The 12,224-nt window shown below is 40.9% G+C and overlaps 1 protein-coding gene across 3 annotated transcripts in view; it reads right to left on the minus strand.

Annotated features, from left to right (window-relative positions):
- RIPOR2 (RHO family interacting cell polarization regulator 2) overlaps window positions 1-12,224 on the minus strand; it is a 107,309-nt gene that overhangs the window by 9,786 nt on the left and 85,299 nt on the right. For all 3 annotated transcript variants that reach the window (XM_045551908.1, XM_045551911.1, XM_045551909.1), the window contains 5 exons: window positions 10,601-10,769; window positions 7,906-8,041; window positions 6,302-6,463; window positions 5,156-5,314; window positions 2,325-2,527 (listed from right to left, as the gene is read on the minus strand). In XM_045551908.1, the coding sequence (XP_045407864.1) occupies window positions 2,325-2,527; window positions 5,156-5,314; window positions 6,302-6,463; window positions 7,906-8,041; window positions 10,601-10,769 (829 nt within the window). The remainder of the gene's footprint in view (window positions 1-2,324; window positions 2,528-5,155; window positions 5,315-6,301; window positions 6,464-7,905; window positions 8,042-10,600; window positions 10,770-12,224) is intronic.

The raw sequence follows: 12,224 nt of genomic DNA on the forward strand, positions 1-12,224 counted from the left end.
CCCTCAGATCTGGTAGAAATGCTAAGACTATTTAGAAAGAATTGTAGAGAAGAAATGTATTAGGTGCCATGAGAAAGCTACAAGATGCTAAGTGGGTCAGATAGAGAAGAGAGATCTTATGGAACGCCAGGGGAGTTTCACAGAAATGATGTCTGCACTGGACTGGAAATGATGGGTTAGATTTTAGTTGGGAAGTTGGATGAGAAAAAGGCATCCAGGCAGAAATACGGCAGACAGGAGGAGGTGGATGGTCCAGTGAGAAGGTGTGGTTTCAGGTTGAGACGAGCTACGTTTGATACATGGCAAATGGTTGCTCTGAAACAAACTCTGTCTATAAAAGTAAATTTTCTTATTTTTGCCCAACGATTTTCTTCCTAAATATTTAGTTTATAAAACCTGTAGTACTTAATGTTAACTCAAATGAGTAAGAATCACTATAAGTCATGTTAGTTCACAGGAAATGTAATAGTAATTACTTTTGAAGAGAATTAGGGGTAGAAAGAGGACTGACTTTTCACTTTATTGGGCTATACTGTGCTTTTTTATTTTTTATTTTTGCTGTCTGTCTGAATTACTTTTATGTTTAAAAGCAGAACTCAAGTCTGATCACCATACTCTAATACCTATCTATTGAATCAATAAATGGTATTACTCTGTCATTTATATGATGATATTTCTTGGATTTATCCCTTTTCCATGGCCACACATCTTGTCAAGGTCTTGCCTGCCTGGGCCATCACCACAGCGTTTCTGCTCCCGGCACCTAATGACGAGGGACACCCTTCCTCCAGCATGCATTACCTCAGTCCACACCCGCTCTCCTAGAATAGTCCAGTGCCTCCCTTTTCCCTGCCTAGCATCAAACTAAAATGCCTCACTTTGGGCTTTTCAAGATCCTGGACCCGTTGGCTCCCCGCTGGCTCCCCAGCAGCCCTCTTTTCCTGCCGTACTCACTGATGTCCACAGTGGCTGTGCTTTCCACAGACGACTCCACGTGCTCTCCTCTCCTCTTTGACAGACCTCATTTCTGAGTAGCTTCAAAGTTTGTCCAAGAGCCAGTCCCCACGTCACTAACCAATGTGTGATCAGCTCTCTGGTTTTCTTCTCTATGATTTACTATGAGTTATATTTTCCTTGTTATTGATTGATTGATTGATTGAGAGGGGTCTTGCTATGTTGCCCACACTGGTCTTGAACTCCTGAACCCAAGTGATCCTCTCACCTCAGCCTCCTGAGTAGCTGGGACTATAAGCATACACTGCTGCACCTGGATCTTATTTTTTAAATTAACTGTCATTATTTCTATGTATCTGGATTGCATTATGTATCTGAATTTATAAGTATATATATTTCTAACATGTATCTCAACTTTCTAACATGTGATTTTGGGCATATTACTTGACTTCCTATGCCTTAGTCTGCTAATCCGCAAAATGGGTGTAATACTAAGACCTATTTATAGGGCTTTATGACTCCTTAATGTGGGGACATATACAAGGACTGAAAACAGGGCCTGGCAAAAAGTAAGCCCTCAATAATATAGCTATATTAGTTATTCCTAATACGTTTTATAGTATGACCCCAAAGTACTCATAAAATATGCCTGTGTGCGCACACACATGCACACATACATACATATGTTTACCATGATATTTTTCAGAGTTGGAAACTACACAAATGCCCACCAATATAAGAACATAAATGCTAGAATGTCCATATGCTGACATGCTATTAATCCATAAACATAATGAAGTAGGTCAATATGTTCTGACATGGAAAGACAATAACCATGATATATCACATTTAAAAAATCAGTTGTGAAACAGAACAGTGTGATCTCATTCTTAAAAACTATATATGTTAGCATATATTAATATATAGAAAAAAATCTCGGGTAGGCACTAAGTTATTGACAGTTTTTTTCTGGGGGCTTGACTTGTGGGGTACTTGTCTATTTATATTTCTTTAGTTTTAATTAATTAATTAATTAAGAGACCTGGTCTTGCTGGACTGCAGTGGCATGATTAATAGCTCACCACTGGAACTTCATGTTCTTGGGCTCAAGTGATCCTCCCACCTCAGACTCCTGAAAAGCTAGGAATACAAGTGCATGCCACCACACCTGGCTAATTTTTTTATTTTTTGTAGAGGTGAAGTCTTGCTCTGTTGCCCAGGCTGGTTTCTTTAGTTTTAATTATTTTACAGAGTATGTACTATTAACAAGGAGAAGAAAATCATTTTATAAAAGAATGGAAGGTAAAATAATAGTAGTGATACAAAATTAAAAAAGCTTCTCACTCGATGGCCATGATTTAGTGTCCTACCTTTTCCCTGAAATGCTCATTTTTGGAGGCTGCTGCCAAGAAAAGTGTCACAGCCTCACTAACTTCATTGTCGTCTCTGGTTAATAGCAGAGCCAGAGTCCTGAGTACTTCCTGCTGGGCCGGGAGGTTGCCAGGAGCAAGGTCACTCATGGTCTGTAGCAGTTTTTCATCTCTTAGTGATTGCAGAGTCTGGACCATAGAAACTAGAGGGTAAGAAGGAAATAGAATTCACGTTCAGACATACTAATGTAACATGCTTATTAGAAATATAAATAGGACTCAAGTATATATGAAAGTATATACAATAGGCCCAAGAATATATGAAAAAATTAGTATATGATAAAGGTGGTGTTTCAAATTAGTGAGAAAAGGACAGATTATTCAAATAACTGTATTGAGGTGAGGGGCAAACCATATGGGAAAAAAGTGAAGGCAGGTCTCCATCTCATAATGGCTGCAAAAACAACTTATATATGAATTAGTCAAATGTAAAAATATAGAGTGAAGAAAATAGAAGTAAACATTTTTCACAATCTTCCATATATAGAGAGAGCAAAGATTTTAGTCATACCTGTTGGCAAAACTCTAATCCTGGGTGAACCCAAGTCTGCAATGAGGCAAATGAGCCCTGATGGAGAAACCCACTTAGTTGGTTGGAATGTGGAGACAATGTGATCAAAGTTAAGGTTTTGAGTCCCATTTGGACAAACTGACCATGTTATGAATAGGGAATATACTCTAATCTCTAACTAGATATCCAGCATGGGCATCTATTAGTCACAAAAACACTAGGATGAGAGTGTGTTTGGTCAGCACAGATGGGAAAATAAATTCATGTCCCACCACTAGAGTAACATCTTTTACACAGTGGATAGATTTGTGAATTACCTAGATTTTTTTTGCTCTAATTTCCTATTTTCCCTGCTATGGATATTCTGTCAACCTCACTGCTTTAAACAAATGGCCTAGTAAAAACCTTGAGACAGTATTATGTATTATAACATCTAAATAAAAGAATCAGAAAACAACCTATGTTATTTAACAATACAACCAACTACATTAGTATACAGAGACATTAATCTAATAACTGATAAAATCTAATAAAAATACTTTCAAAGACTAATAACACAGAATATAATGTCAAATAAAAGATGGGATATAATACTCTGCAAGGAATAATTACAGTTTTGAAATCGAAAATCCACATTCAACTAAAAAATACATCCAACTTTAAAAGCAGGAGAGTGAGAAATTTGAATTTTTTCTTTATATTTCTCTGTTTTCTAAATTTTCTTTCTTTCTTTCTTTCTTTTTTTTGAGACAGACTTTCCCTGTGTTGCCGGGGCTAGAGAGCTGCGGCATCAGCCTAGCTCATAGCAACCTCAAACTCCTGGGCTCAAGCAATCCTTCTGCCTCAGCCTCCCAAGCAGCTGGGACTACAGGCGCATGCCACTATGCCTAGCTAATTTTTTCTATTTTTAGCTGCCTGGCTAATTCTTTTCCCCATTTTTAGTAGAGATGGGGTCTCACTCTTGCTCAGGCTGGTCTCAAACTCCTGACTTCAAGCGATCCTCTCACCTCAGCCTCCCAGAGTGCTAGGATTACAGGCATGAACCACCTCACCTGGCCATCTAAATTTTCTATAATAAAGTTATTTTCCTTTTATAGTAAAAGAAAAAAGACACTTAAAAGGTTAGAGTTTTTTCATTGTCATTCCCTATTCTGATCAGTAAATGAGTGGGCCTTTCTGGAGACCATGTACTAAGAGGCTTGGAGATGTAAACTGCCACCAATATGAACTGAATAATATAGGCATTTTCTTAGACAATTGATTTAGACTGTGATAAATTTAGTATCAAGAAATACAGACTATGATAATATAAGACCCGTGGTCCTAAACCAGGTCTTCCTGCCTACACTTCCCCTTCCTGGTCCTCTGTGCTAGCACCACCATTGGTAAGGGTCATGCACAGACTCTCCCGTGCGCCATGTTGGTACGGTACTGGCTGGGGGAAGAGTTTCTTCTTTCACCGTGATACCAACCAACATGCTGACCACGTTGTTGCAGGGTTTAATGTTTGGAAGAGAAGGACTAAGCCTGCGTCTGTGCCAGGCACGTCGCTGCTGTGCCAAACTCTCTACCTAGTTCCAAAGAACACACCTGATTTCTCCCATCCCTTTCAACCTGCACTGTCAAGGCTCTGTGGATTTATAGAGCGCAAACCCGGAAACCAGAAATTTGCCGCTCTCTGCCTGGCTCCACTCCCAACGAGGCTTTCATTTGGTGCAGGTACTTACTTGATTTCTAATATCTGAAGGGCCACATGACATGGCCAGAATGAGCTTCCTGACTGCACCCTGCACTGGCACCCACTCTCTTCATTCCCTGGACATGCAGCCCCGGATTGAGTTTTCCTCCTTTTCCTTCTCACTGTGTTACCCACCCCGCCACCTTTTAAGCCCCATTTCTTCCTGTTATTAATAAAAGCCCCATCAAAATGGGCAATATAAAATAGTATTGTCTGTCGGTTTGATCCTACACATGGCAATACATTAATGAAGGAAAGAAATTCAGTGAAATCTTAAATCATTCACCAACTTCCCATTAATGGCACACCTCTGGCTGATGACTGGGGTGCTCTTAGTAAATCCCCCGTCATTAACAAGAGGCTTACTAATGTTAAAAGTCCAGAAGTCATTTAAAAGACAGATCTCAATTGTGAACTAGGAAAAAAAAAAGGCTACTATCACTAAAAACCATGATTAAAAAAGACCCAGCGATAACTTCTAATTGAGCCACCACTGCGGTGTGACAAAAGAGCACGTCCTACCTTGCCTGGCCAGCTGGCTCAGATAACTCTCTAGGTCACTCACACCATGGCTGGTAAAGTAACTGTAATACTGGAAAACGGTGACGACTTCTGAGGAGAGGCTGGAGGAAAGCAGAGGCTCAGCCTGGTCCAGGATTTGGGACACCAGGGTTCGAAACACTATTTGGAAGGGAAAGATACAAAGCAGCTTAAGAAACATGACCTCTTATTGATTCATGCAATAGTTCATTTATTTATCTTTCACTGTGGTATAAGAGAGTGAAGTCCACAAAGTGAGCTAATCTTCAGTGTGTAGCTGGACAGTCTTTGCACACGTGCACACCTGTGTAACTGCCATTTAGATCAGATACAGAAGGTGCCCAGCGCCCCGTAAGGTTTTCCTGTGCCTTTCCCAGCCTATAGCTACCCGCCCATCCCTACCCTCAGGTAACTAACAATCTGACTTCTATTGACATAACTTAGTTTTGCCTTTTCTTGAACTTCACATAAATGGAATTAAACAGTATGTACTTTTTGTATCTGGTTCCTTTTACCCAACAAAGTATCTGTGAGAGTCATCCAATTGTAGCAACAATGTGTTCTTTAAAAAAATTACTGTGTAATACTCTATGATATGAATATATTAACATTTATCCATTCTTTTGTTGTGGGATTTGGGTTATTTCCAATTTTTGGCTCTTGTGCATAAAGTTGCTATGAATCTTCTGATACATGTCCTTTCTTGTGAACATAGCACTTATTTCTCTTTATGTATTTAGGAGTGGGATTGCTGGATCATAGGGTAGAGGGCATATCGAGCTTTTGTAGAAACTGCCAAACAGTTTTTTCAAAGTGGTTGTATCATTTGACACTCCCATACTGGTGACATTTTGATGAAAAAAGTATACCTACAGAAATAGTAATACACAGAAATGTAGTAGCTTTAAAAGTCACTGCTGATATTCTGAATTAAAACATGCTCAACATCTTTCTTTTCTTAAACCTAACTGAGTAGATGCTGTTTTCCCTGGAGAGGACACCATTTTTTCTGAGCTGGCCTTTTGTGTGCCCCCCATCCCAGGCTGTGGGGCAAGGGGCGGGGGGAACCCCTCTGCGCACCCTCTCACACCAAAGGACAGAAACTCTCTCTCTGCTGCTGTCTTGTACCTGGGTCTGCAAGTCCTGGATATTCTTTGTTGACAGTTCTGGCAAAGCTGGCTTCCAGCTGCTTGATCACCCTGTCAGCTGAGCTGTGGTAGACACCAGTTGGGCTGCAGCACTTGGTCCAGAATGACAGCAAAGACAGCTTTTTGTGAAACTCTGGTATAGCTGGAAAAGAAGAGCAACCCCCCATCCCATGACACATGCATTAAAGGAAGCAGATGGAGACATGTACCTGGGTGGGGGAGTGTGACTGGGGGCTTCTGTGATTTTTTTTTTTTTCTATAGGACTGCAGTTTTCAGTCGGCACTACAAGATTCCTCTGTGATTGGCAGACAGTCCAAAGGGTAAAGAAGTTACGATGAGGAACTCATCGGAGAGCAAAGAAAATGGAGGGAAAACAAGGTTGATTGCTTTCAGTGATAAGAAACACAGCAGCTCTACCCTTGGGAGACATTCCAATCATCTCATCTCCTGTAACTTTATAGCAAAAATCACACAGGATCAGAAATCCAAACTTCAGGAGATTTTCCTAAGGAGGTGGGATGTAGCAGTAGGTGCCCTGAGGGCTCTCAGACTGCAATGACTGGACAGCGTGGTCCCCGTAGCGCAGGGTCAACATTTCACTCGGATGTGGCTGTGATTGTGAGGAGGGGCCTGGGAGAGGAAAGGACATAAGTCACTTGCAGCCCGAGTGTCCTGCCCTTTGATATGCCTCGCAGAGACCTGTCAAGGTCACTTGCTTCTAGTAGGAACGGATGCAGGAGGCAGAAATGTATGGGGAAAGGAAATTTAAGGCTTAATCAGAGATGATGTAGAAGATCTTACTTCCACTGAATATCTGATGTGAAAAGAGACATAAATTCTTATTTTAACAAAAGTGCCCTGTAGACAGACCACACAAATTCAAAGGTATCTTCCCCATGGCAAGTTCTCTACTTAAAACTCTCAGAACCAGGACTCTCCTGGGGCCTGTGAATCTGTGCATCTCTGCCTTTCCCCAGCAAGGTTTGGAAGCATCTTCTATTTGACAGTCAGTATAGGAGTTGCCATAGCCAGGTCCATGGCACAAGGACAGTTCTGACCATCTGTTCTTAAAGAAAATCACACCATCAGAAAGTCTGTGAAACTCTGCCTGTGGGGTGGATGCTGTCTGTGTGTCTACGTCTGACTTCTGGGAGGTGGAGGCCCTATAGGAAAAACTATGGAATTGGGTGCAGTGGCGCATGCTTCTTGTCCCAACTACTCCGGAGGATCATTTGAGCCTGGGAATTCAATGAGACTGGCCTGGGCAACAAAGGGAGACCCCTGGCTCTGAAAAAACAACACACACACACACACACACACACACACACACACACACACACACACACACACACACACATATACACATATATGGAAAAAAAGAAATAGCTATGTGTCTGCTGTTTTGACTCAGAGGGCTGAAGTGTGGTGTTAACCAGCCCAACCAGTATAGAGATTTTACTCTATTCTATAGCCTAAGATTGCTTTTCTGTTTTTCCAACAACATAATGAACAGTCATAGGCACCAAATTGGGCTAGGGGTGTCATTGTTTACATGAATGTTGGTGTCATTGGCAGGTACTTACCTTCCACGACAGAACTGATATTTCCTATGTTCTCATCGCTGACAGCGGCAAGTTTCTCCATCACTTGGATCTGCCTAGAAAGCTTCTCTAAGAGATTTCTTGCCACGAATGGGGTTTTGCTTGAGAAAACAATTTGCTGATAAAACAAACAAAACCACTGTTTCAATGACATTGTTGTCAACAGAGCTTTCCCTAACCAGCCTTCCTGAATGTGGTGATGATGCTAAATAAACTCCTATAATGTTTTTGTTCTAGCTCGATAATGTTCCTCATTCCACGCCGGTGACAACATCTGATGAAATCAGACATGTTTTTGTTGCTTTACATTTTTTCATGCCTGCATAAATTCTGGAATTTTCTCAGTAGTAGAGCTGTAGGGTTACTGTGAAGCTGCCTTCCCTTTTACGTACTATAAATCTTATCTTCCTTTTTGAAACTAGAAGGGCAGATTTAGGTTGTGTCTCGGTGTGTAAGCAGAAAAAGATTTGTTTTAAAAGTATGGTCATTTTTCACAGTATGGTTTTATTGTTTTATATGTTTTCAAGCTGAAAATTAAGAGAAGATTGTATAGTAATCATAATTACAATCAGAGCTATCTCATTACAATTAATGAGTGCTTATAATGTACCAGGCACTGGTCTGAGGCTTATGTAATACATGTGTTATGTGATTTCTCACAACCACCCAGTGAGACAGGTCCTATTGATATCCCCATTTTACTGGTGACAAAACTGAGGCACAGAGAGGTTAAGTAACCTGCCTAAGGTCACAAAAGCACTAAGTGGTTTCGCTTGTGTGGGGGTCATAAGCATGAAGAGGGCTGAGAGAGGAGAGGATGTAAGTCACTTGCAGCCTGACGGGTCTACTCCTCTCTGTGTCTCTCAGAGATCTGCCCTGGTCACCTGGGAGGCATGGACGCAGGGTGCGGTCTCAGACTTCCATGCTGCACTAAAGCATTTGGACTCTAAAACAAACAGGATCTTCAGACTCAAAAGTCTAGTGTGGCAATTATGTACTAACACTTTTCATGTAAGTAAATACAGTAGCAATGAACTGCTTTATTCAAAAATAATTGTAGCTATTATGAGTCTTAGAGGATGCCCATTTTTATCTCTCTGCAATTATACACCGAATGAATAAGTAAACTCAGATTCAGGAGTGAGTGCAAGTGAGAAATTAAACTTCCTACCCTCACCCCTTCAATCTATATCTTTATGTCCATCTCTTGTTTGTCTAGCATTGGTCTTCCCCACCAAAGAGCTGAAATGTTATAACCATGGCCTGAAATGTTACAGGGAGAAACATTGCACTGACTACTGCATGCCAATTAGTTCTTGGGAGAAAACATCCACTCCTTGTGGAAGAAAATTCTCTTATGTCTCACAAAATAGCTACTTTCCTCTAACAGGTAAACCGGTGGCTTGCTCAGCACAGTATCAGGCTCAGCAAGGATAAAGAGCTGTGAAAGTTGTGTCATTCAAATGGTTGGTGAGTATGGAATAGCCATAAGTAAACAAAAATCCTTGTCCCATTTTGGTCAGAAAAGAAATTGCATCTTCTCCTAGATTGGTTTTCAGAATCATGGTTTTTAACCTTAATAATCAATAGAAGAGTTCAACTAGGGTGTTGGCCAACCAAATGGCAAGAGTTATAATCGTCTACCAGTTCCCACTGCACGTAAGTTGTCTGAAGCTACCCTGAGGTTCTTCATTTGTGGTGGAGAAGCATATTCCTCTTCATCTCCCCACCAGCGTGTTACCGAGGAAGCAAAACTGCCCCACTCCTGGCCTCCCTAGGTCCCTGACTCCTCACCCTGACTCTTGCTTTCCAGCTGGTCTGGGGCTCTTAGGAGCACAATTCCTCCTCTGTTTGCACCTTTCCTGCTTGACTGGTCTCCCTGAAACCATTATTACATTTGCTTGCACATTTTCTCCCTGTTCTATGCACATCCAAGCAAGCTGGGAGAAGAATAACATTAGGAGAAAACAGCAAGAAGGCAAGGAGGAAGCTTTCCAGTAGATGCTTGGGGAATAATGCCTTGTTCAAGACACAGGAAACCCGTCCTTCAACAAAAGAATTTCACAAGATTTGCTGCACTGTTGAAAAGCCTTAAGTGGTAGACAGCTTGAGATGGGAAGAAAAATCAGCTCTATGGTGTTCTAGAGTGAGAGCTGACTGGTGATGATGATGACCCAGAGAAGTATTTCTTCACATTGCTAAGAAGAAGTACTTACTCAAGATCTGGGAAAACATGGTTAGGTTTTTTAGTACTTTGTTTGTAGCTATCCCAGGGCAAAAAATGAATTCATGTGACATTTACATTCCTATATGTTCGGTACTACTGGCTTTCAAACTCCATTTGCAGATGGCAGAATACAAATACATTTTAAAAATTTCTTAAATTACTTTCATCTACTACCACATTAGTCAAAATTGAGAGCTAGCCATATTCCACCTACTACCTTTTAAGGTCTCCAGACTACCTTAAAAGGTCTCCAGCTTTTAAGATGAAAAACTCAGGGTTGAAGAAGCATTGGCATGCCCATCAGAGTTTTTGAGTTGGCTCAAAGCAAAGCAGGACTGTTCTCTTATTCCTGAATTCTCATTTCCCCAGCAAAACTGAAAAACGAAAGCACGCTTTCTTGGTATGTAAACAACCTGGATTGTCAAACACAAATGCGGTTGCTGATCCTACCTGAACGAGTTGGGTGCAGTACTGCAGGTGCCTGACAATGGTGATGTCCAGGCTCTCGTTCCCTGTGGTCAGTGGGAGAGGGCTTCCTGCCACACTGGTCCCCACTCCTGTGTCTTCAGTCAGTGCTTCACTAAGATGCCCTCTGGCTTCCGGGTGAACTGACCTATAACTGTTGAAGCAGGAAGGTGGGCAAAACATTAGCTATTTCTGTGCACAAACCACAGGTCAACTCAACATGGCTCGTGTCAGGCCTGAATAGCTCCCGCTGAAAATGGTCTTTCACTTGCCTACCTTGAAAAATAGAGATACCTTTCAAAAATGACTTAATTCAGCCTGGGTGCCAATTTGCCTAGTGTTAAAAGACCATGCAAACAAATTGCTTCCAGAATTCTCTGTTTGCTTCTCAAGCACAATGAACCATTTATGAAGCAGTTCACCAAGAAATCTGTGAAATGTGCCCCCATTTTGCATTTGTTGCACTTTCCTGCTCTGTTGACAGAGTGATCTGCCAAATTCTCTGGGATTAAACTGTCCTCTGTATTTGTGGTTTCCCAAGGGCAATACCATTAAGAAATAATCTGTCAAGGCTTTTTCCTGGCTTCAGATCAATTGCTACTTGAAGAAAAAAGGAAAGCTGCCAAGAGGAGAGACACTATGTTCTAGCCATACAAAAGTTAAAAGGGGTGTTTGAATATTGAAAGGCATAGCTTAGTTCTGCCTCTCATGTTTTATTTAAATCTCACTGTTGAACTGTCTAAAGTTATATTATGATTTTAAAAAATCTGTTGCATATATTATCTAATTTTATTCTTAAATCTGTGTGCTAGGGAGGGATGGAATTGTAGTCTCATTTCACACGACTAGCAGGGATGTTAATGAGCATGTCCTGGTTCGCACAGCTAGATGGGACAGGGCAGCTTTTGGCTTCTAGCCTCACACTCCCCAGTGTCTACAATTTATAAAGCTCATTCACCAGAGTTTAGAGGCTTTGAATGCTTTATTCTGATTTTGTTTGCCTCCAAGGGGAAAACACTCAGCTTGTGTGTTGGCAGTGAACACATGGCAGTCAATACATATTTAAAACACACATATACACGCTTTTCCCTAATACCTCTGATGCCATACAATGAAATTGATTGAATTAGACATATTTAATATCAATGTTCTGCAAAATGTACAAAAGCTGTGGTATTTCTGTTGTTTAAATGCAAGAAGAGAAGGAGTTTAAATGGATGCCTGACCTTGCTCGATCATGTAACAGCTTACGTTAACAAGTATACAGAACAATTTTTGGTCAAGAAGCATTTCACAAACTCAATCAAGCTAGAAAAATCTCAATGTAGAATGTAGAGCTTAAGCATTACATTCATTTAATAAATTTTCTTTGCTAAGCCCTCAGTTTGTTCAAGGGGTAAATTCTAGTTCTCATGGGTTTTTCCTGGTTCTGTTGTGAAAGAAGAAATGCTCCAGGAACAATAAAAACTCAGAACAATAACATCTGTCACAGAAAGATTTGTGAAGGATGAATCATCATGGCCATTGTAACTTGAATTGTGCCTTAGGTAAAGATGGGTGGGCAATCTACCCTTTCCTTTGGGAAAGGGTGTGCATATTCTTTTGCAGC

This window comes from Lemur catta, chromosome 5 (genome assembly GCF_020740605.2).
Source record: "Lemur catta isolate mLemCat1 chromosome 5, mLemCat1.pri, whole genome shotgun sequence".
Classification (NCBI taxonomy): Eukaryota; Metazoa; Chordata; class Mammalia; order Primates; family Lemuridae; genus Lemur; species Lemur catta.